This window comes from Coffea eugenioides, chromosome 4 (genome assembly GCF_003713205.1).
Source record: "Coffea eugenioides isolate CCC68of chromosome 4, Ceug_1.0, whole genome shotgun sequence".
NCBI lineage: Eukaryota > Viridiplantae > Streptophyta > Magnoliopsida > Gentianales > Rubiaceae > Coffea > Coffea eugenioides.
The window spans coordinates 42887760-42913727 of NC_040038.1; the positions used below are offsets into that span (position 1 = coordinate 42887760).

At 33.5% G+C, this 25968-nt stretch overlaps 3 protein-coding genes across 3 annotated transcripts; all 3 read left to right on the plus strand.

Annotated features, from left to right (window-relative positions):
* Positions 1-5074: 5074 nt before the first annotated feature.
* On the plus strand, positions 5075-5495 carry LOC113769428 (cytochrome P450 71D8-like). Its single transcript, XM_027313874.1, has 2 exons — positions 5075-5248; positions 5337-5495. Exons 1-2 carry the CDS (start codon positions 5075-5077, stop codon positions 5493-5495), a joined length of 333 nt encoding a protein of 110 aa, XP_027169675.1.
* A 75-nt stretch (positions 5496-5570) lies between these two features.
* LOC113769429 (premnaspirodiene oxygenase-like) lies at positions 5571-5960 on the plus strand. Its single transcript, XM_027313875.1, has one exon. It carries the CDS (start codon positions 5571-5573, stop codon positions 5958-5960), a length of 390 nt encoding a protein of 129 aa, XP_027169676.1.
* Positions 5961-16487: 10527 nt separating this feature from the next.
* On the plus strand, positions 16488-19784 carry LOC113769430 (LOB domain-containing protein 27-like). Its single transcript, XM_027313876.1, has 3 exons — positions 16488-17353; positions 17460-17521; positions 19540-19784. The coding sequence occupies exons 1-3, from the start codon at positions 16488-16490 to the stop codon at positions 19782-19784; spliced, it is 1173 nt and encodes a 390-aa protein (XP_027169677.1).
* Positions 19785-25968: the final 6184 nt, after the last annotated feature.

Below are 25968 nucleotides of genomic sequence, written 5' to 3' on the forward strand. Positions count from 1 at the left end.
AGGGTCAAGAAAAAGGTGGAGTCCAATGTTGATTTTGGACATGAATTGGTGGAGACTTTCTCACACCTCTAACGGTTGATATTTCATCCCGGTAAATTTTAGATTTTGGTTATATTCTTTTGGTGGTGTGACACGTGTCCCAAAGAAACAAAGAGATCTAATTTCCATGCGCTAGAAGACTTTGACAATTACGTATTTTTCGTTTTAGGTGGAGTCTTGAAAATCACACATGACGAGACAGTCCTGAGGATGGGAAGAAGTATGGTAATTTTACCATTTGGTTGCCTAAATGGTTAGAGTTCGATCTCACAGAAGGAGATTCCCGATTGAAAGTGGTAGTGAGAAGAAATCCTGCAAAAGGAGATGGTGAATCAAGACACCTTCTCACGAGTCAACTGGAGGTTGGACTCGGGGTAACTACACATGTTCATTTGCCGATTGAATCAATTTGGTTTCAAGACTGTATTGATTCGGGTGTGTAGTTCGGTACCAAATTATTTGATAGTTGAAAACAAATAGTTGCTGAAAGAAATTTTCGCCAAGGTAGAGATTTGTTAGGAAATTAGTTTAATTTCTTTTATATAGGTTTCTTGTTTTATATGGAAGTAACTAATTTTCTAATTAGTTTTAGTTACTTGAAGTAATAGTCAAGAAATATTCTATTTAGTTTAGAATTAGAAGTTATTTTCTATTTTGTATAAGTTTAGAAATTAGAATTGGTTTCCTATTGTTATTTAGGTTTTGGCCTTATAATGTTCCCTATAAATAGATAGATTGGCATACTACACAGGTGACACACAAAGGCACACTAGAGGCGACATGTAACCTTATACATGGGGTAGTGAGAGAGGATTCTTGGAAGATGAGAAATAGTATACAAGAGTTAAGTTTGGGTTCAAGTTATATTCTTGTATAGGATTTTCCTCTCATAATAAAGAACGGGTTTCTCTCCATGGACGTAAGCTCAATGGTGAAACCAAACCACATTAAATATTGTACTCCCTCTGTTCCGTTTTGTTAGTCTTGTTTTTCTTTTTCGTCTGTCCTAAATTGTAGTCCACTTTCCCATTAAGGAATGTAGTAATCTTTCAAATTGTCTAAAATACCCTTATTAAATATCTTGTTATTAATACATTGTTATTAAATACTAACCCACTACATTGAATACATTGAGTTTTTCCAATACATAGATAAATGAAAAGTCTATCTTTGTTATTCTTTGAAATTTATTTATATCAGGAGGGAAACAAATAATGCCATCATTATTTACAAAATCATGAGTGAAAATTTGAAAAACCATCCATATTCTCACAATTTTTCTGATGAAACACCAACAAAAGAATATGATCTCATCTCAACTAGTCAAGAATGTGCACAAGATGTCTTTGAAATGCAGAGGATTTTTTTGCCCAAGTTGAAATCGGTGAAGTCTTCAATTGACGTGAATGTTCCATCACAAGAAGATAGTTTTGCTCCTACAACTGAAGAGCATGAATCTACTTTTTCTCAAGTGCAAGAATATTTTCAGCCCAAGTTCAAATCGGTGAGACCATTATTGGATTTAAATACTCTACCAAAAGAAGATGGCTATGTATCTGCTTCTCAAGAACGTGAGCGTGTTGTTTCTGGAAGATGATTTAAATCAATGAAAGTATTTTTTTGCAAAGTTGAGGAGACGTTTTCTGGCAAAATATTCAAATCGATGGCACTAATTATGGATGAATTATTCATTTTTTAATTGCCTTTGCTTAAGCTTAATTAGTTGCCATATTTATAGAGTTCAGTGTAAAAATTGAAGATAATTCTGCACCTGGATCCTAACAAGATTAAGTCAAGATTCAGTCCTACACCTACAGCAATTGTACCAGTTTTTCATGGGCCTACCTAACCCATCCTTGGACGAAAATTGAATGCCTTCTTTGCTCTCACCAGGATTCAGTAGTTCACTATTCCTTTAAACAAAGGTACTAATCAAAAATAAAGATTGAAATTTCATCCAATCCTTAAAATATAAATCTGACGCCCGGGCATCCATGCAAAAGAAACTAGGTCTATCTCTTAGAAACTCAAGTTCTAGTACACTTATGTTCTACGTAAATAGACACACACATTCCACCAGCAAATAAGAACATGAGGAGTCAGGAGAATAAATAAGCATGAGAGAATCAATAACAAGCCACCTGGTCCAATTCATGATATTACAAAATAAATTCTATTCAGCCAAATATTTACTAAAATTCCATTCACAGGTCCTTAACATCACTATTAATGACTTAAACCCCTAAATCTTGGAGGCTTGTAATTGTCTAGCGGTGAGTGGCTCTGCAATTTCCCTTAAGTGATACCACAAAGAGTTTCCATGGGTCAAATTGCTTGAAGTACTTAAAAACAAATCCCTTTTCTCCCTCTTTTGCTTTATCTTGCTACACAAAACAGCTCATTCAACTCAACCCATCCCAAGATTCCTTCTTTGGAAGCCTTAGTCAGATATTTCCAGGGCATACCATTGAGACCTTCAAGCTATAGCTTTAATAAATATCAGAACACTACTATCCATATGTAGTATCCATTTTATCAGGTCGAAAAACTTTATCTCCATTTTGATATTATTTTCTTTAACTAAAGAAGAATAGAATTAAGCTTGTTTCAAATGAGGAATTATGAGAAACTAACTAGTACAAAGCAAGCAAAATTCCAACCCATAGGATGGTAATATGTAAGTTCATAGGGCAACAAACAAGCAAAGTAGCTAAGGATATAAAATTCAAATATTAATGAGCAACAAAACCAATCAGAGCTTTGAGCTACCTAAAGTGATCACACCATCTGCTCACTCCCCAACTTAAACTCTCCCTAGACGACTCTTAGCTCTCACTTCTTCTATATTACAATAGACAAAGGCACTTGTCAAAAAATAAATCTGAGGTCTTATCTAATATCTAGACCTTGAAGAGATCAATCCACAAACTAGACATCCATGCGAAAGACATTAGTTGAGTGTCATAGAACGTCAGGCACAGGCACACTTATTAGTTAATAGAAGTGACTTCTCAAGTTTACATGCTATCAAACCATTGCAATGACCTTCGGTTTCTGAAAGCTGAATGAGGAAAACTATTATTCGAGCTCATTATAATACATGCAGCCTACAGTTGCAACCAGATTATGTCTACTTAATAAGACTGTATCTACTGCAAAACATGTACAATAACTCATTAAATTATTAAAGTGATTATTAAATTAATTAAATAATTCACCTTATAATATAAATTTTATAACTGGTGCAATATTTAGATATAAAATCACTATATTATGTGTTTTTATTAATTAAAACATTACACAAAGAACTGATTCAAATGGAAGACCTTTCCGACTTGTTCATTTCATTCTTATGTTTGGCATGAATCTTTTGAATTGGAAAAACCTTTTTCCATAGAAAATTTTGTTCGACTTTTTTCTTGGAAACCCCGTTACTCATTTAGGAGGTGGAACATCATTTAATTATAGAAGAACTATTGTTTAATTTGTATCTGTCGTACAAGTCACAAGTGACTCAAAACAAAAATTTTCTAAAAAAATATCCTCTGTTTCTTCACTTGAATTTTGGGGCTAGACTAAAATTTTTACAATGATTCCATTTTTACTCACAGGGACGATAGAATCTTCAAGAAAGATAACCAATACATACTTGCTAGTATTAATTATCTATTGGCATGATTTTGAGTAATCGTTATCCAAGAAAGATTTTTTGAAGCCACATCATGCTGGCTTTTAATACGGATTTGGTTTCTCAGAGCGGTAAAAGTAACACTAGAAGAGAATGAGTGCCGTCTAATGCCAGCAACGTTCCCAACTAGTTTCCGATGAAAACAACCTTGGAAATCGACGGACGAAGAGTTGAGCAACCCAGATTAGTCAAGAGAACCCGCCACGAGGCTTATTGAAGGCAGCGTCCGATGTGAACCAAAGAAGTTCAAGCATCGATCTTCTGAGGAATTTATTCCCAATTCGAGCCCTAGATTAGAAAAAGGGGGAAGGCCGTCACATCCCATCTCCCTTTCCTCCTATATTGCCCTAGTCAGGAAAGTCATTCGCATAAGCCCTCAAGGAGAAACCAAGTAAGAATGATTTTTATGATGGTTCTGAAGAGGACATGGAAGCTGCTGATGAAAGTCTGGAGGAAGAAGAGGATCTAGCAAAGGAGGCAGAAATTGCAGCCTCGAATTTCCCTAGAGTGAAGCCCAGGAAGGAGGAGATCTCTGATTTTTGGAAACCTTGGAGGAAGAGCCTGGTGGTCAAAATGCTAGGATGGAAAGTCAATTACGAGTTCTAGAAACGAAGTTGAGAGAGATATGGAGCCTAGATCAGCATTTTGAGATAATAGATCTGGAAAATGGTTGCTTCCTCTCCAAGTTCCTGAAGAAAGAGGACTATCATAAGGTTTTGGAGAGAGGACCATGGATGTTCCAGGGGAACTATGTAACCGTAAGCAAATGGAAGCCAGATTTTCGACCAGCAGAAACAAACATAAAGACTACTCTAGCTTGGGTCAGGTTGCCGGGGTTACCGATTGAATATTATGTTGAAGATTTCCTTATGAAAATTGGTAATGTGTTGGGCAAGGCAGTCAAAGTGGACTGCCAGACGTTGGAGGTAGCTAGAGGCAAATATGCAAGGATTTGTGTGGAAGTGGATCTGAAAAAACTACTAATACCTTTCATCTGGGTGAATAAAGATTTACAAGCTATAGAATATAAAGGCTTGGATGAGATCTGCTTCGATTGTAGCCACCATGGTCATATTGCTGCCGCCTACCACATGAATTCCTATGTGGGAGGTGTGAAGGGAACAGAGAAGGGTCCTGAGGCTGGGGAAGATCACCGGAAGGAGGTGTGGGGGGTGCCAGAGGCCAGACCATACGGGCCTTGGATGCTTGCGAAACAGAGAAACAGAAAGGTAGATTGTAAGACACAAAGTACCCGAGCCCAAGACAGGGGTAGGCCAAAATCGTATCATGCTTTTGGGCCTATCAGGGATGCACAAGAAACGTAAATGGAAAATGATGCACCATGAAATGGATGATATTCTGGACGAGGTCATCAAACAGCATCAAGCCAACCGCGAAAATGGGAAAGTGGGGAATGCTGAGTCGGAAGATGAAGATATTATTGATGTTCTGCTTCGACTGCAGGAAAGTGGCAACCTCCAAGTTCCAATCACAACTAGAAACATCAAAGCTCTCCTTCTAGTAAGTATAATGAATAGATCATCATCTTTTGCTTATGTAACTCCGTTTTTGGCTAAGTTCGAAGCACCTGTTAAATTATTTGCTCCAGGATATTTTCAATGCCGGAACTGATAATTCATCAGTAACAGTCCAATGGGCCATGTCAGAATTGATGAGGCAACCAAACCTAATGGCAAAGGCACAAGACGAAGTAGACAAATCTGTGAGGGAAAAAGGACAATCGAGGAGGCCGATATGGAAAAGTTGAAGTACCTCAAAATGGTCATACATGAAACTTTAAGGCTTCACCCACCTACTCCTATAATCCCAAGATTAAGTAAGCATGGAAAAGCGAGTGGTCAGTGGATATACAATACCCGACAAAACCCAAATAATAGTTAATGCTTGGGCAATTGGGAGAGACCCTGAATACTGGGATGATGCTGAGAACTTTAAACCAGAGCGGTTCGATCATAAATCAATTGATTACTTTGGATCTCAACATGGATATTTCCCATTCGGGTTAGGAAGGAGAATGTGCCCCGGGATAACATTTGGTCTAGCCAATATGGAGCTTCCATTAGCCCATTTGCTTTACCATTTTGACTGGAAGTTACCTGATGGAATGGAGCCGGCTGATCTAGACATGGAAGAACCCGAGGGATTAACCGTTCAAAGGAAAAATAATTTATTCTTGATTGCAACACCATTTGGTCCTTCCAGTGACCGATGACACTAATCAGTACCAACAATAAGCTGCAGTCTCGAAGGAGTACTAGGTTTCTAAATGTTGTACCTTGCTGACCAACCTTGTCGAGAAAAATGATTCAGATGGATAAGCTAATTAGTGGGTACTTTATATTTTAATTTTTTAAATAAAAGAATGATGGGGCTTAAGAAATGAAGAGAGAGAAAGGAAAATTGAGAAGTAAAGAGAGATAAGGAAAATTTGAACTCAGAACCTCCTCGGTATCAAAATTCAAAACTCCTTTAAAAGTTATTTTGTTTGTCCAAATTGCTTGGAGATTTGTGTAGGATTTTCCAATAACTCAATATTAGATATTTGAATACAATTATAAGATAAAATGCTTATCATTCTTCAAAGATTAAACAAGAGATTGAGAGATGCACAAGAAGCTTGGTTGACACATTGTGATGTGTGTGTCTGACATAGGTGACTTCGTCTCTCTCCAAGTTCTATATGATAGGGTAAACTGGTCTAACAAAATGATGCTATTGTTGAGAGAGACCTAACCTTTTATAACTATGGTAGGACCTCTCATTTAAATAATCCTAATATGAATTACAGGTTCTATACTTTACTATCACATCAAATATATGACTAAGATATGACTAGGCCCCATATGTAGTAGATCATGCTATTAGAGAGTTTTATTGGTTTTCATTTAACCCATTTTAACAAAACAAATATAATCAGTGGAAACCCAAATCTGAAAATAATTCTAACAATTTGTTCCAATGTTATTGCTAAAGATCAAAATCACCTCTACTATGCATTTGAGGGTGGTTGTAAACATCTACTGGAATATGATAATTTAAGGGTAAATTACATATAAATCCACATGTGATTTTATACAATGCCGGATGATCCTTTTAAGGTTTCAAAATAACTATATAACTTTCCTGTAGTTTATGTAAAGTAACAAATAGACGAAATGTACCATTGGTTACTTTGATTGAACTAGAAGAGCTTCAAAAGTACATGTGATGGAATTATAATATCTATTTAATCCCTATGATCACCCCCTGTAATTTTCGTTTTTATCCACATAATCTTCCTATTTTTAATACATGATGGTGAGGTCATTGTTCGATTTAGTATTTAAGTAAGGGTAGTACTGATATTTCAATGAACGAAGTTACATAGGCTATTTTTCATCAAATTTTCACTCTTCTTGAAACTATATGAGCATAAAATGGATATTTTGAAACATTAGAGAAGACATGTGCCAATAGGTAAAACTATAGGGAGTTATGTGTAATTTACACAAAACCACAATTGCATTACAGCTTGAACATTGAACACAAAACGACTGCAGAGTCACCAAACAAGCTAAAACTTGTAGCTAATTGACTTCCAACTGGCACATTAATAAATAGACCAAAGCAGTTTTTTTATAACATTTTTTAAAGTATAATTCGAGATCTCTTAATTACACTATCTCTTCTTTTTTTCGTACCATCCAACCTATCTATTCCCCATCAAGGCAGTTCTTACTGCAATAGGTAAATTGATCGAGAAATATCTAAGATTATGATGGATTTGAAATTCATTCGACAAAAATATCTAAATTGATGTCTATTTTCATCATTTAGATTAAAAAATGTGGTTTATTAGTCCCTTTTAATAGTTTTTTCAATTATACAACAGTTTAATAATTTAACTAACAAACAATAACAACATATCACTCAAACAGTTTACCTAAACTAAAAAGAATGAAGAGCTACTATCCATAAAATAAGAAGCTTAATATTATCTTATATTGACAAAATTTTATTAGCTTCACTTATTGTTATTATTACTGTCCTCATTATTATGATTCAATCTAAAATGAAATAAATAAAAAATACTAGTATATAAAAATAAACAATAATCCAACAAGAATAAAAAAAATTTTAACCAAAATAAACAAAAGAAAGTTTCTTTTTCTTTTTGCTTGATCACTTAAATACATTTGTATACTCAAGATGATAAATTTTATTGATAAAAAGAACAAAAAAGATTAAAAAAAGGTATGCCATATTTTGTTTGTTCATCTTTTTATGGCACAAAATATAAAAATACCTATTTGTTTTATCTTATAGTCATCCCTTTATTGTCAAATATATCATTCACTCTACAATACTATTGGAGGTAGAATATTATATTGACAAAATTGAAATAGACTGCCGTTTATTTCTCCTTAGAATCCAATTCATGTTGGATTAAGATTTATTTTTATATATAGTCTATTAGAGTTTAAATTGAATGACAATGATGATGATGATAACAATATTAACAATAAATGAGTTACTAAAATTTGGTATGCATAAAGTAATAGTAAGCTCGGTTATTAGTAACTCTTTAATGTATCTTATGTTTTTTAATTACCTTTAATTTCTTTAATACCTTTTTTTATAAACTAATATGTATATAATGAGTTAAAATTTTAGAAAAAATGCTTTGTATAACTTCTTTACTTTTTATTTAATGAAAGCTACTTTTGAATTTCAAATGGTTAAAAGATATTGAAGTGAACATTTATAGCATGAGAGTGAATTATTTACAAATTTTTAATATTTTAGATAATTAATAAATATAAAAAGTATTTATGACGTATTAATAATGTCACGAGTCAATTACGGTCAATGAGTTGGAATTTTTACCTCTTATCTGAAGGTGCTAGTTCATCTATGGCTGAGGGTAGTAATCGAGCAGAATCGCGGGTAAAATCCTAGGCATAGGTTACTCGAGCTACATATGGCTGTATGGGTCTGAAATTTCTACCTCCTCGGGACAATTGCCCGATGCCGGTGAAATCGAATAATGTGGCATCTACAGTGGAGAAGTGGAAGAATGCCATAGTAATTAGTAGGGTTCATAGTTGGATACTCTTCCTTTTTCTGTAATACACAAATTTGTGGATTCAAGATGGAGTGAATTTGGAGGGGTGATGTACATCTGTTGAAGAATGGTGTTTATGTGTTCAACTTTAAGGATGGAGATAGCAAAATTAATTGAGGCTCTGGAGCAATCTCCATGGTCAATAGCTACTAAGATGTTGTTCCTTAAACCCTAGAGTCTGGTGATGGATTTATACAAAGAGGATTTGGCTAGGGTTCCTCTGTGGGTGACATTTCTTCATCTTAAATTGCACTATTATATGGAAGGAGGATTGAGCAAACTTGCGAGTTTTCTTGGGAAACCACTTTACACTAACAAGCAAACTGAGAGAGTTTCATACGTTAGAGTCTGTATAGAATTGGCTGCTGATACTGCTAGATCTTTTGTCATTCCGTACATTTGTATTGCTGGAAAATGTCCTTTCTTGGTTCTTAGCAAATTGCACTATTATATGCTACCTCAAACTATTGTATCAGAACTCCGAAGTGCCCGTCTACAGGAGTACCAAATGGTTGCATAGGGTAGCCGACGGATCCTTCCCTCCACACAACACCCAGAAAAAGCAAAATCCAACCCCTCCATATAACTAAATAGACCAAATACGAGGTGACAAAATCAACAGTACTTCCATTTCATGCGTGAAAGCTATTCTTTAACTACATTAATCCCCTGGAAAAAAAATATTCCTAAGATAGCATGTTTACATAAAACTGTATCTCTGTATGTGTGTGTGTATATATATATATAAGCAACCAAAGAACAGACAAAATCCACACGAAAATACATTATTATGCTTTAGAAATCTAGAACAGGCTAAGCAAAAGTACTTAAGGGACTGATGTTGGATTCTTAATCCAACGTTGGACTTATATGTGAATAATTATGGGTTGCAAACTGTCAAATAAGATTAAGTCCAATTAAAGTGATCAAATATGGTTTGGGATTAATGTATCTAATAGGGTGTAGGCCTTTAATGTGTAGAGATTTAAGAGATCCTATTTCTATGATGGGCTGAAATATGGTTCCAAAGGGTAACAAGAATGTTATCTATAAATAGAGTTATAGTCCCCAAGTCACACGTATCAGTCTATTTGTCGTATTTTCTAGTACCACAAAATAGTTTTTCCTTGATATCCCATCGTTTGAAAAGATATCAGAGAAATACTAAAGAGTTCTCTCAAGGATTGGCAAATACATGTTGACCTGGAAGGCCACCCCAATATCTTTAAAAATTCAAATATCAGTTTGTCGATATGAATCCAGGTATGCTTCCGTAGTTTTATCCAGGTACGCTTACGTCAAGACTGAAAGATCGATAGTTGTGTACCACATAACAAAATTTTTTTTTTTTGGATAAATAAGAGGAATTGAACCCATGAACTCTTATTTACAATCCCTTTTATCTTATCATTCAACCCAACCATTTCCCTAATAGCTCATTTGGAAGAGCAAATTTGGTGAGAAAGGAAAAGATTACGAAGGAAAGTTGATCTTTTTCACGTTTGGGACTTTGGATAAGAAAGAATTGAAAAGAAACGAAAGGATATCAAATCCCTTCCAAGTCAGAAAAACTTTCTGCCCAAAATCGGGTGGAAAACGGGAGAAAATGAAGTGGGTTAAATGAATTATATCATATACCACTTTTACCCGTAAAAGATTACAATATAACTATATAACCTAATAGAATTTTCATGTAATCTTAAGATTTAAGGACCTTTATGTAAAATTGAATCTTTTCTTTTCACTTTCTCCATTTCCAAACAAAGGAAAGTTACCTCATTTCCTTTCTTCTCCAAAACTCCCATATAACATGGGAAGATATTACAATCTTTCCTATTCTTTTCTAACTTTAAGATTTCTGTTCTTTTCTTTTCTTTCCTAAAATCCCAAACTAGTCATAAAAGCAATTAATTAAATGCATTGAACATATATTATGGTTTGGCCAAAACTTGAAGTCTTAGATGCAAGTAAAACAAAGCTTTGCTAGCTAAATACTGGCAATTCTTTGCTTTGTTGTTTAAAAACACTCTCAGTTTAGCACCAAAACTTTACCTTAGAAGGAGGTTTTCCAATATTTTGTCCCTTTTGTCCACGAGACTTCTATCTCAAAATTTTCCTGCAATTATCCAAATTCTGAGCCTCTTTCTTGCTTAAAGCTATCAAGATTGTTGAGAAATAAAGGATTATTTTGATGTTTTCAGGCGACACAGAGTCCCTAAACTATATTAAAGGGCAAATAGTATTGCACAGCATAAATTTTAGGTCTACAGTAGATTCTCTGTGAAATGACAACTATGCATTTCACTGATCAAATATTAAGATCATTTTGAAAAGGTTGAAATGACACGTTTCATGAATAATTTAATGGGTAATTAAAATAGATGCTGTGGTATTATCACTAGCTGCTATGGAAAAGAGTGCTAAGTCACATCTACGTTCTAGACTCCTCTCTATTGTATTGGAGAGAATTTCTCTCCATTCCACTTCAATAAAATTAATTTAAAAATTTTTTTTGAAAATACATTTCATCCTTTGTGTTAGCTATGAATAAAACTTTGTATTAAATTGACTAAGTTTTACTCTTTGATTAATCATTACAAATTTTGTATAATTTTTACTCATTTTTCACTATTTAAATTTTTCGTGTAAATTAAATGTCAAAGTATTCTCAAAAGAATATTATTTTTTAGTATGTTGATATAAAGATTAAAAGAAAAATAATAACATGATCAAATAATTTTATAGAGTTATAAAATATTAGACATAAATAAATGGAGGGAATAATAGAGAGAAATTCTATGAAAAGATCCTAACTCCACACCTAAAGCACCTATTTCTAGATATGGCCACGGATCCAAAACTGCCAGTTCCAATTTAAAAACTAATGATTCCAGTTCTTCCTAAAAGCAGAACCTAAACTAGCCTTTATAGGAATGGTTATAGTTAGAGTTGCGATACTTGAACCTCTAGTTCTGGTTCGGTTTCGGTTCTAATTTTATTCCGGTTTCTTCCGATTACGGTTCCAATTCTTTCAATTATGTTTAAACATTTATTTTTATGAAATTGATTCTAAGAAAATATGACAATGAGTGTAGAAAAGAAAGAACCTTATCATATTATCATGTGCAAGGAAAAAAAAGAATGTAAATTTTATTTTAAAAAAATGCCTCATTTTTTATTAGATTAGATTGATCTTAAACTTGGATCAGTTATGAGGTCTATGCTTACCAATGGGATGGAACAATGACTTGTTGGATTAGGATTAAGGCTACTAGTGTTAGGTGCTAATTATTAATATTAAACTCTGAACTGGCGAAATAGATTTAGGTATCAAGTACTTTTTAAGATGGTTTGAAATAGTTCTAAACCATTGGTTCCAATTTCAATTCAAGTTTTTGGTAAACCTGAACCTGAATCTTTGGTTTTGGTTATGGTTCTGATTCTGGTTTCCAAAATCCAGTTCTAGATTCAATTCAACAAATTGCTAGTCCGATTCTGATTTAAACCTGAACTGTGGCTACCCTGCCTTTTTCTAGTCTACAAAGGCCTGAGGAAGTTTCCTTTTGTTTGGGTGGATTAGTTAGTACCAAATTGGAATCTTTTTAATTTATCCCAAGAACAAAAAGATTAGGAAGAAAGACTTCGCATTATTCTTCTTCTCATCAGCCTCAGTTACTCCATTCGCGTGGCATGATCAATAACAGTTGCAGCACCACTCAATCTATCGATGCTCTGCCTTTTTTCCAGCAACATTCTGCTGGCAGTATGCATGATTATGAAATGCCTTTTACGATGGATTATTTTCTGGCAAATGAAAATTATGATGATGATGCTGATGCTGATGATGACGAGGGTGTTTGACACCGCAACTCCAATGATCATGTGGTTAAACCTTTACTTGAATTGGAGCCCGTCGGCGTCTATACCAATACGCCCGACCCTTATTGTGATTTTATAAGAAATAACGTTAATTCAGTTGTAGGTAATCAACCTAAAGTTATTGCCAATTCAAATCAGGCTTTTGGGATTCAACCAGAGATCAAAGTATTCAACCAAAGAAGGTCACATGATTTTGTTCTTTACTCGATTTATTAAAGTAGGACTTCAGTTAAGGTAAAACTTGGCATATTATCTATTTCATAGAAACACGAGACTCAATAGGAGAAATGTCATCATAACAAGTCTTCATTTATTTTTTGGTTTTCTTTCGAGAAAGGGAAACAAGAACCTAAAATTGACTACATTTAGGATCCAAAAGTTGTTCAAGAGGCTCACAATTAAAAGATGAAACTTCAAGAGAAGTTGGTTTTTTTTTCTTTCAAAAAAAAATAAAAATCTGCCTACTGATAAAATAAACTATAGTATAGTAACAGCATTAAGTGCTTCCTTACGGAACCCACCAAATTTGGTAATGCTCCACTTGTATCATTTGCTCTAATAAGCAACTGATATTCACATGGCCGTGAACAAAAAACAATAGCAAACCACCTGTAGTAATTAACATCCTACAAATGTTAATTATAATGTATTTTGACTCCTAAGCTGGTCATGACAAGTCTGAGATTATTTCACAATATAACAATCTGAAATTATTCCCGCAATATTACATGTTATTCCACAATATTACTTGTGAGGTGCAGTTAGTATGGATCATATCCATACAATCGGATATAGGGCAACTCTCACAATGTTTTTTCAGTTCAAGAAAAAACATTGAAGCAAAACAACAAATAATCAATATGATTTACCTTACTAAACAGGAAAAAAAAAGGGGGGGGGTACCAAGTGAGAGGAAGAAAAAAAAATAGAAGCAATGTTGAGGAGTAAATGACAAAATTATGACGAAGTAGAAAGGTGGTAGTTAGAAGAAGAAAATATGTGAAGAGTATAGAGAAGAAGGATTAAAGTCATTAAATGGAGAGAGTAAAGAGGAGAAATAAAAAATCATTAGATTGTAGTTTAATTGGAGTTAACAAATAAAGGTAGATTTGACAAATAAGATAAAATAGTTGGAGTAAATCCGCTAATTAAAATTTTAATGCCCAATTACGTGTAACAATTTTCAGAAAATTAAGATTTTGTTTATTAACAACCAAAATCTCTGGAAAGATTCAGTTCAGAATTCAAACAAATATTCAAAAAGAGTATAAAAAGTTCATTGCGTTTCAATTGATTTTAAAAAATTGTGCCAAAAATTAATGATGATATAACGTAACAAAGTGCTAAAGTGGATAATTTAGAGGGCAAAATACAAAATTGTGGTACGGTAACAAAGGCTCGTCGCAATCAACCCTTGTTTGATGGATCTAGAGTAGTAATTTGTTGCTTTGCCTAGCAAGAAGCTAGGATGGATTACAAATGCTATTAACTTGCCAAACTTCAGCCAAATGCTTTGGCTTTAGCTTTAAAAAGAGTTCAATGAGAACCAAAACTTTTTGTGTAATACAAAAATTGTAATGATGCAACGAACCCAACGTTCCAAAAATTGTGGATAAGAAGTTTTGAAGAATACGAATAAATATACCAAAACTCACGTCTGAAATCTTCAATTACCACGCAGTCGTGGCATGGTCTTCCATTAGCACCATAGATCAAATAAGTTAGGATTCAAGAGCCTCAATCTTAACTGTCCTAATCGCTTTCAGTTACCTTACCGCCCCACTACCAGTATTGTGGGATGAGATAATATAGTTCCAAAGTTGTTTACAACGTTGTTGGATGTTGTGAACTTTTGAAACCTACTACTATATAAGAATCTAGGCTTGCGATTTACTTAGCAATTTGGATTAACCATTTCAACTTGTGATTTCGTTCAAAGCAACCCGTAGACTCGGAGCATTATCATTGGTATTAAGGCAAAAGGTCTTTATGCAAATGAGGTTAGGGTCAAGTGGTGTTATGGTTCTGACTACGCAAGAGAGTATAAAGAATTAAATACTATGTGTGGGATTAAATGTTACATTCGATGAGGCCTACCTCTAAAACCTGTGGAACTAATTGCAGAGTCCTTAAATGAGGTTGGATATATGTGAGATTCCAAAGGAAATGAATGATACAGGAATCTAGCTCCGATTATTTAATAAATTGAGTTAATCATTTTAAACTCATGACTTCGCTCAAAAGTTATTTATGCGAGCCTGTGGGCTCGGGGCATTATCTTGTACACTCGAAATATTGTATCAATATATTCCCAAATCTAAATGAGGTGTTGTTTGATAAGACTGAATCTATATTCTGACATCTGAATATTGAAATAATTGATCCGTTGAATTTTAAGTGCCAAAAAAATATATGAATGCTTGAATATGAATATTGAACCTATCTATAATGTTTGATAAATATCTAAAACTAAATGGTTAATGAGCTAAGTTGTACAATTTTTCCAATCTATCTTTTCATCAAAAAAAAATAGACCTATGATTTAATTAGCTTGAAATTGTCAAGTATGAAAAAGACAATAATTTTTTTTTAACTCAAATGAACATAAAAGATGAAATGTATTATGGAAAACATTAAAAAAATAATTACTATCCAATAATTCATCTAAAATCAAATTTGACCCCAAAAAAAAGTCAAAAATGATTGTTTGTAATTACCCAAAAAAAAAAAGAGTTCACATCTTTAAACTTTCTTGAAGTTTGAGAAAACTGGATTTTAACGCTTGATTCTTATCTCTTAATAAATTTTTTAGAGTAAATTTTATATATACGGTCAAAATATAATATACGCTATCATGGTTGGATAGATGGCACATGAGTAAATTTTGAATTTCAAATTTAATTTTGCACGTGTATCATATATCTGATGGTAATAGTGTACACACTGACAATTTATATAAGATTAATCTAAATTTTTATTGATAATTTATACAGACTAGTGCTCAATGCCCATCCAATTTGTGCGCAATCAAAAAATACATAATATTTATGATCATATTTATTAAATAAAAGTTTTATTACTGAAGCAAACTTTAATCTTTTAAATACTTTTTATAAAATAATTTTATATTAGTAGTTTTGTAATATTTAGGGTTAGTTATGTTGAAAATATATACTTATAAATGGTAAAAATAGTTATGAGTAGTTATAGGCAGTTAAAGTAAAAGTAATTTTTTATAAGGACAAAAAAGAAAGTTCATAAAGTATTAACCCCAATATTAACCCCAAATCCCTTCCTCGGGCATTATGTGTGTATATATATATAGTAAGTATAGATGGTAAAAATGATATTTATATATCTTGTCAAGATGAATATATATACTTCGAGTGGCAACACCTGAAGTGATTAATTAACATCCAGCTGTAGTAAATCCGCTGATTAAAATTAAGTAAATTGCAACAATTTTCGGCAGATAGGTTTTTGTTTATTAACAACCAAATCTCTGAAAAGATTCAGAAGAGATTCAAGTCAGACCCTAAGTTCAAACAAATACTCTTCCTTCAGTATCGGAATCAAAGAGTTTACTTGGTCGTCTTCTGAATTCACAAATTTACACGTGTTTTGCAGTTGCAACCGTTCAAGAACTAATAAGGGAACCAGCCCGTCTCTTTCCAGTCCACCACTGCTACCATTCTCTCGTCAAAATTGGCCACATAATATAATCAAGTTTTCTGATCAGTACCTACTACTACCAAGATGACCGTAAAAGGTGGCACCAGCCCTGCCTGCGCTGCATGCAAATATCAGAGGAGAAAGTGCTCATCAGACTGCGTTCTTGCTCCATATTTTCCTGCCAATCAACACAAGTCCTTTCAAAATGCGCATCGGCTCTTTGGGGTGTCCAAGATTGTGAAGATACTCGAGCAGTTAAGCACTCTTGAACAGCAGGAAGAAGCCATGAAATCTATTAAATACGAGTCAGATATGAGGGAAAGATACCCTGTTCACGGCTGTGCAGGGATCGTCCACCACCTTCGTGAACAATTACGACTAGCCACGGAAGAACTTCACTATGTTTATGCACAACTTGCTGCCTATCGCGAACAGATTCCCAATAATCAACAACAGTTGGGCTGTTCTTCTTCGGATTATTCTTCTTCTCATCAGCCTCAGTTACTCCACTCGGGCGGCATGATCAATAACAGTTGCAGCACCACTCAATCTATCGATGCTCTGCCGTTTTTCCAGCACCATTCTGCTGGCAGTATGCATGATTATGAAATGCCTTTTACGATGGATTATTTTCTGGCAAATGAAAATTATGCTGATGATGACGAGGGTGTTCGACACCGTGACTCCAATGATCATGTGGCTAAACCTTTACTTGGATCGGAGCCCGTCTATACCAATACGCCCCCCGACCCTTATTGTGATTTGATAAGAAATAACGTTAATTCAGTAGTAGGTAATCAACCTGAAGTTATTGCCAATTCAAATCAGGTTTTTGGGATTCAACCAGAGATCAAAGTTTTTGATCAGGACTATGAAGACATGCCGCCCTTCAATGCAGTGGTGGACGACAGACAATCATATGTTGAAACCAAGGAAGCCTGTGAATCCAGGTATATATATATACACACACACACTTGAATTCTTCTTGATTAGCACTTGACATTTCTCCTGTAAAATACTAGCTACTCATTTCCAAAAATTTCAATTTATGTCCAGCTCCGTGGAATCATCGTTCCGGGATTTTCCACAACCGGTAGAACAGGAATCAGAGATGGAGAGTGAGTTACGGACTGCTGCGGCCTGCTTTAGCCTTACCAGCGTCAACTAACTAAGACAGGGAGTAAACTTTTTTTTTTTTCTTCTAATTCATACTTCTCTTCTTTCGTCATTTCTTGAATTCTTTTGGAATTTCAATTTTGAGAATTTTTTTGCTTATAGATAAAAAGATTTTGAGTTTCAAATGTTCCATCAGTCAAACTGTGGATATTTGTATTGCCACATAACTAAACAGTCCAAATACAAGACATCCGATTTGATGCAGGAAAAATATTCCTTCACTGAAACACATTAATCCACAGGAAGAATTACTGTTAATCCGATTTTACGAATTACTGTTAACTTTATCCGATTTTACGAATTACTGTTAACTTTATCTTCTATAGATTTTTTTTTTTTAAGAAATTGGTTTGAAGAATTGGTTTTTCACTTCGCTCAATAAAGCCCATCCCTTATTTTTGATAATCTAGGAAGAATTATTCTTGAAATAACTTCCATAAATAACTTGAAATAAATTCAAAATTCTTGTGATGGTAACATTTATGAATTTTTAATTGTTTAGAGAATTTGTTAAAATTTAGTGGGGTCAAATAAGATACAACTTTAAAATTTTCTAAATTTTTCAAGCCTAAAAAGTAATTTCTAAAGCTCTTGATTTTTTTAAAAAAAAATATTTTGTGAATTACTGTTAACTTGATCTTCTATGAATTTTTTTAAGAAATTTGTCTATAGCCTATCATAAATAAAAAATCATAATAACTTAATTCCGTATTATAGATAAAAAAAAAATTTACCATTCACTTGAAAAAATCTTGTTTTTGGAAACTTTGAAGTTTGAAAATTTTGGTTTGAAGAATTGGTTTTTCACTCCACTCAATAAAGCCCTTCCCTTATTTTTGGAAATCTAGGAAGAATTATTCTTGAAATAACTTCCATAAATAACTTGATATAAATTCAAAATTCTTATGATGGTAACAATTATGAATTTTCAATTGTTAAGGGATCCATTTTCAATTGTTTAAAGAATTTGTTAAAATTTAGTGGGCCAAATAAGATACAATTTTAAAACTTTATAAATTTTCCAAGCCTAAAAACCAATTTTTCCATAGTTAAGTGGGGTCAATTGACCCCACTTGCTTACATGTAGCCCTCCACTGATTGAGACATCTTCGTGAATTTTTTTTCTTTTTTCTTCCCTTTTTTTTTTCCCAGCTCCTTACCAAAATAATGCGAGGCAAGGAATCAAATTTTTTTACTTAATGATTAAGTAACATCTTAGAATTTACCCTGTAAATGACGTTAAATTTGGAATTTGAGATAGGTCAAGACTGAGAAGATCAATGGTTGTGCATTACATTACAAAAGTGATTAATTAAATGTATTGAACATTTATAATAAGGTTTGGTCAAAACTTGGGCCTTAGATGCAAATAATGCAAGTTTTGACTGTTAATTACTAGCCGGTTTAGTAACTTTCCGAGATTAGTTCGGCGTAAGGGATTTTCCAATTTTTTTTTCCCCCTCTCTTCGCAAGGCTACTCTCTCAAAATGTTCATGCGATTGTCCAAATTCTAAACAGTCTTTCTTGCTTAAAAAGCTCTCAAAATCACTAAGAAATAAATAAAACCACAGGAGGGTTGTATGATTCTTTTGAAATTTTAGGAAGGTCGTATCAAATTCTACAAAATCATAGAGGATTATATGTAATTTATCCGATTTGTTATCACATCTTTCAATTACTTTTTTTATTTCAGATACATCATACATCACATCTTTCAAAAAAAAATATAACAATACATTTTTCTATAAAAATTTCCAAACAATTACAATCCAAACAATTCCCTTCTTAGCCAATTCGGTAAATGCCCATTCGCACATAAAAATAAGTATCCGAGTGTAATGGAATTGACCATTTTTTTCCCTCCTAATTCTGCAATCAGATCCAATATAGTATGCGGACGAAATGATTTTAGTACAGAAGACTTGTTGATACGCGACTTGTTTTCTAGTAATATGCTCAGATTCTAAGTCTAAGCACAAGTGGAAAATGGGTGCCATCTTGGCCCATATGAGACCGATTGTTGTGGTGGTGGTCCATGGTGAGCTGAATCTTCCACTTTTAGATTTTGCTGCAGACCAAGTGACATTTTTCCCAACGCAGAAATGTCTCTTTTTAAGTCTGTCAGGATTCCCTCGATTGGAGTTGCGTGTCAGTGCCACTGTAGGAGCAGGAAAATCCTGCCTGGAAAACTGGAAAGATCGCTGATCTCTGTTTCACGGCTTGAAAAGTCTGTTTTCCACTTATGTAAAAATAGTTGCTGACAAAGTCCCTAGGAAGTGAATTCCTTCTGTTTGGGAGGACTGTTTCTGTTCAGTACCAAATGGGGATCTTTTTTGTTTGTCCCAAAAAGATTAGAAAGAAAGACTCACTCAGGAGGCCTTTTGCTTCTCCCATTCATAATAAGGGATAATTTCAAAAATTTCAGTGACAATTTTACTTAACTCTCTTATAATTTGAAAAAGTATACTTGCTTCCCTTGATTTGATAGTTTTAATAACAAAATCTTAAAATAATATTCAAAAATGCTCTTGTGTAATGAATTTTAATTTATTTTCCAATATAATTATAAGATTATTTAGTATAATTATAAGGAAAATGTGTCAAATTTTTCATGTCCATATTTACTATAAACAACTATAATAATAATTTTTTTAGTGGGATTATCATAATTTAGTAGTGCTTTTGGTCTTTTTCTTTTTGATTTATTATTAATTTTAATACCAAAAAATAGAAAACAAAGATCAGTAAAAATATTGGATAACATTTAAAATTAAGTCGTCAAAAAAATTACTAGTCCGACATTGATTATAATAGAAACTAGAGGCAATAGTGGTAGTTCTATAGTTTTATTAGCAAAAAAATTAAAAAAAAAAAAGAATAAGAAGGAAAAAGAATGAAAAAATAATTTTAAAATTCATTCTAAGTATAAGCATACCAAATAAGGAAATTTCATTAAACTATTTAAGAGTAAAATTGTTATTTTAAATAATAAGAGAGGTATGTGTAATTGTTCAAAAGCTTAGTGAAATTATGGGGGGAGGTTTCTAAAATTATCCCTCATAATAATGCATCCTTCTTCTTCTTTTTTTCCTTGTAAAGTGCTAAAGTAGATTTAGTTCTATGTCAGCACGGTAGCCTCGGAACTAGAAAACCCTGAAATTACATGCATGAACATATGTAATTACTGAATGGTCGGATACCAATTTTAATTAAATTATGCACTCATTTCTTCATTCAAGAAAACATATATTACTCCATTTACTTATCCTTTCTTTTCTTTCTTTCTTTTTTTGCCCTTTTGTGAAAATTGTGGACTTTGCCCCATCAAAGAGGGCCACGTGATTTTGATCTTTATTATTAGATTTATTGAAGTAGCAGGACTTTAGTAGCAGGACTTCAGTTAAAGTAAAACTAGCCACATGTAGAAACACGAGACCAACCAGAGAAATGTCGCCATGCATGAAAATCTAAAAAGTCTTCTTTTTTTTTTTTTTTTGTTCCTTCGAAAAAAGGAATCAGGAAAACCTGAAATTAAGGATATTTAGGGGGCGTTTGGTAAGAGGGTATCGGAATGGGGTTATGGAATAAACCCCATAACTCATGTTTGGTTTACTGGTATTGAAATTGAAATATTGGAATGATATCTAAAAATATGTCATTTCTCCATTCCTGACTAAGTTCGTGGGTTTTGTCCAAAACCCAAATCTTATTCCCGGTCCCTCTTCTTCCTCTCTTTTTCATTATTTCCGTCGCCTTTCTCCCCCCAATTCTCTGCCCTAATTACCCCTTAAAAACACGACAAGCTGGAGCTTTTGCCGTGGGAAGAAGAAAAAAAACGAATGAAAACCACATCTGTGCTACTAGAGAGGTACGCAAGTTTTCTTCTGTTTGTTTTCTTGTCCCAAGTTCTCTATTCTCCAAGTCCATAAACAAGAATAATTTGTGCAATAGTGGATCTTCTTCTGCTGATTCTCAATCTTCCATTTCCCTTGTAGATTGCTCCTTAAAAGGTTTGTATCTCTAGTTTCTTTAGATTTTTTGCTCTTGGGAGCAGTACGTACTATGCTTTCTGTACGGTCCGGCAAATCTGCACACTTTTCTTATTTTGTTTTCTCTTCTGATATTAGCAGTTAGCAGATCTTCATGATTCTTGAGCTTTAGTGCTTCTTTTTTGTGGGTTCTGGCTCTTTTTTGTTTTGTCTTCCGCTATTGACTTTGTGGGGTCAAAATGAAAATCATAGTTTATTCCATCATCTTCTTGAATGCTGATCTCAAATGCAACCCAAAAAATGCAAAAGAATCCAAAACCAATAAGCATCAGATTTGTATCAATAGGATGAAGTACGGATCTGCATCATATCACCAAAGGTTCCCCACTCGCAAATCGAATTGGAATTTAGGCGTTACTCAAACCATTGATTTTGTGAGTTGAGTTATCACTTGAAACCCACCTACTTCATATTGGTGCAAGATTAGAAGTGCAGACCGTGGAATATTATAAATTTGTTAAATAGCCTGAAACCCGCTTGCGGGTTTCCCCCTTATGTAAAATGACTAAAAGCTGCGTTTCTGTTCTATTTATATCAAACACATACTCTCAAACCCTCACCTGAAGGGTGAGGATGAGAGGGGAGGTTTGCTGGGCATCCTAGGGCCCTCCGATGGGCATGTGCAACTCAACGCAGCTTGCATGTAAAATTTTTTTTTTTTTAAGTAATTTGTTAAATAGCCTGCCTGAAACCCGCTTGCGGGTTTCCCCCTTATTTTCGTCTATTCACTCAGCTCCGTCTGTTTTGACGATTTTCGTCCACTTTTCAGGTTAATTCAAACCACGGGGTATCGACTGGTATGATATGAAACCACAGGGGGTTTTTATGTATGATTGCTTAACCACAGGGGGATTTTTTGTTGTTTACCCTTAAAAATACAAAAACCTGCATAACTCTCCCCAACATATGACAAGATTATTAATAAGATTTATGTAATTTTTCTTTTGAAACTCTAAGACAAGGTTTATTGTCAATTTTACAGGTAAGGTTAAAATTGGAAATTTATTAGATTCCATTCCGAAAGAACCAACGAACCAAACATCAAATATAGTAATGATACCCATTTCAGATACTTGAACCAAACAGATGTATTGGAATGAAAGGTCTCATTCCAAACCCAGGATATCCGATTCCAAATCCGAATCCGATTCCAAGCTGCGAACCAAACGCCCCCTTAGAATCCAAAAGTTGATCAAGAGGCTAGTACAATTCAAAAGATGAACTTGAAGAGTCCAACTGAACCGCCTGACAAGGTAATTTTGTACCTTTCGGCCAGATTTCACGGGCCACTGATAATCATGACTAACTACAAATGACTTTTATGAGTATAGGGTTGCATACGGTCGAACCGCTAGCGAACGAATCGATTTAAAACTGGTTTCGAACTCGATGTTGACTTTTATGAATAGGGTTGCATACGGATTGAACCGCTAGCCAGCAAATCAAGTTTGATTTAAAACTGGTTTCAAACTCGATCAACATCGAGTTCGAGCTGATCAAATTTGAACTTGATCTAAAAAATGCTCAATTCGTTAACTCGCGAGTCGACTTAATTTTATATTTATTTTTTTATTTTATTTTAATAGTAAAATTACATATATATTTATAATACTTCATTATTTGTTAAGAAAAATTACTATTTTATTTATTTTTTAAAAAATAAATTAATTTTTTAAGCTCGAGCTTGAGCTCGAATTTGAGATTAAACTTAAGGTCAAACTTTACATTGAGATCTCGTCGAGCTCGAACTGAGTAAAATTAATTCGAAACTCGATTCAATTAGATCAAAACTCGACTCAACTCAATTCGTTTGCAGATATGAGGAAACTAGTTGCATTGACATCCATTTATGTTTCCTCATAATTCCAAAATACTTTCCTTATAGTTGCATTATCATCCATTCAAACTATTAGAGCCGGTTTGGATTGTTACTTTTGTAGAAAAATGTATTATAGTTATTTGATGTGTGTGAGATAAAAAGGTGATTGGAAAATATATTCATGAAAATATATGAGATAGATTTTAAAATATTTTCTCTAAAAGAATTCCTTAAAGTTTGAAAATCTTCGTTATTAAGGTTGAGAAATCCTCCAATATACGTCCATGGTAGTTTATTTTTGTGTATATCCCAAAACAAATAGAAGAATGATTGGAGTTTTTTCACCCTGCTTGTAGAAAAACAAAATTAGTTTATCCCACACATGACTCAATTAAATTATTACAGAAAGTATAAATTCTAAATTGGTAGTTTTGTATTTGATGACTTCATGATCATATAGCTTTCAACTCCTTTTGTCCCACTCTATTCTGGTCTTAAATAATGGGACACAGGTCCATCATTGACTAAAAGGATACTTAAATACGTGGGACTGAAAATATATTTTTCTTCACACGGGTTGTAGATTTTGACTACAAAAGGAACGCAAGGTTTCACATGAAATTTAAAAAAAAAAATCAAAAATCAAACTTGCAAAAAAATAAAAGAAAAAGATCTACCTACTGATAAAATAAACCATAATAGTAGCAGCATTGAGTGCTGCTCCCTTAAGGGAACCTACGAAATTTGGTAATGCTTCACTTATACCAATTGCTCAAAAATAACAAGCGACTTCTCATGGATGTTTCTCAAGAATCAATTAAACACCATGCATTGGACAGCATCACTTACCAGTAACTAGTTTTCAATCATTCTTATTTCATATTTGACCATATTACATGATATGATGCGTATTTTAGGACTGTCAATTGGATCGGCCAAGCCTGTTCAATTTAAAAAAAAAAGTTTGTTAAATCTAAACTTTAATTAGATCGGGTAGAGTTTGAACCTCAATATTAGGTCCGAACTAAATACGAGTCTAGTTTAGATCATACTAGGGTTAGACCCAATTAAGGCTCAACCCATATCTGAGTATAATTATATATAATAATATTCATAATTTATAATTATACATATTATGACATAAAGCATTAATAATTTAGAAATATATTGATAGTAATTCATAATTATACAATATATATTATAGTATATAATTATGAATTTGGATTGAGCCCAATTTGAACCCGAAACTCAAATGATAAGTGTAAGCTGAACTTAAACTTTTTAATTTAAACCCAAAGCCTAAAAGCTTATATTTAGAAAGTCCAATTGACACCCGTAGCATATTTTGCCGAATTCCTCCTAGTCCACTCTCTGAGTTTTAAAGCATCACAGTCAGTAAAATAATTTTTTTCGGGAACAAAAAACAATAACAAACTCCTCGCAAAACGATGTCGTAAAAAATGCGAGGCCCAGTCACAGTGCGACAAAAATACGTACATCCTTTAGCCAACCGACAAGATACTTTTTCTGTGTACCAATTATTTGTTTGACTTGTTGATTCCGCCGTTCACTGCTTTTTCCTTCATTCCACAAATCTAGCATTTTTGTTCTAGTCGTGCCACCAAATGATTGGAAGAACAAAGAGCTAAGATTATTTAACGTAAGTATCGTTGATAAGCTTGAAAATGAGTGATCATTTGCTACGGATTGGTTCTGTTTGGATTGTAAATTATTTAAAATATTTTTACTGTAGTATTTTTTGTGATGTGATGTATGTGAGATAAAAAAGTAATTGAAAAAATAAAAAGATATATTAAAAATTGTAATGATGATGTAAACAAATAAATTTTGACAAATAATCCTCCATCCAAACAAACCCTGATTAGAATCAAGTGCCAATTTGTTAACTTATATTCACAATCTACCATGTCAACCAAGTTAACCATCGTAACATATTTGCTTTTTACCATATCAACCAAGTTATATTCATATTTTCAAGTAGTCCTTGTTTCCTTTCCCAAAAAAAAAAAAAAAAAAAAAGAGAGAGAGAGAGAGATCCTGGGCTTGCTTTGAATTTCACATGGAGGGCATTAGGTCTTTACGTACAATTAATACTAGATCGATTACTGCATAGCTTTCAATTTGCCTCCGACCATAAAAAAAAATGGGCGGGCTTGCTTTGAATTTCACATGTAGGGCATTAAGTATTTACATACAATTAAAACTACATCGACTGGAGTTGGGGAAATAAAAACATATCTAGCTAAATGATGCCTCGAGAAGGGACCATCAATTACACATTTAGGGTTGTCAATCACGTCATCTCCGAGTCGAGTTTTAACAAACCCAGATTTAGTTCATTTAACTAGTAAGACATTCAGGCTTCGATTTACGAGTTTCGGGTTAATATATGTAAAACTCATACTTGATTCATAATACATTCGAATTTTGAGCCTAATTCGGGTTTAGCCAAACTCATTTATTACTTCTTAATTTTCTTAATATTATTACTATAATCATT

Coding starts and splice junctions, on each gene's coding strand:
- LOC113769428 (XM_027313874.1), top strand. CDS start 5,075: ATGGATGATATTCTGGACGAGGTCATCAAACAGCATCAAGCCAACCGC. Junction 5,249..5,336: donor ACATCAAAGCTCTCCTTCTA/GTAAGTATAATG, acceptor TATTTGCTCCAG/GATATTTTCAATGCCGGAAC.
- LOC113769429 (XM_027313875.1), top strand. CDS start 5,571: ATGGAAAAGCGAGTGGTCAGTGGATATACAATACCCGACAAAACCCAA.
- LOC113769430 (XM_027313876.1), top strand. CDS start 16,488: ATGACCGTAAAAGGTGGCACCAGCCCTGCCTGCGCTGCATGCAAATAT. Junction 17,354..17,459: donor AAGGAAGCCTGTGAATCCAG/GTATATATATAT, acceptor ATTTATGTCCAG/CTCCGTGGAATCATCGTTCC. Junction 17,522..19,539: donor ACAGGAATCAGAGATGGAGA/GTGAGTTACGGA, acceptor TAATATGCTCAG/ATTCTAAGTCTAAGCACAAG.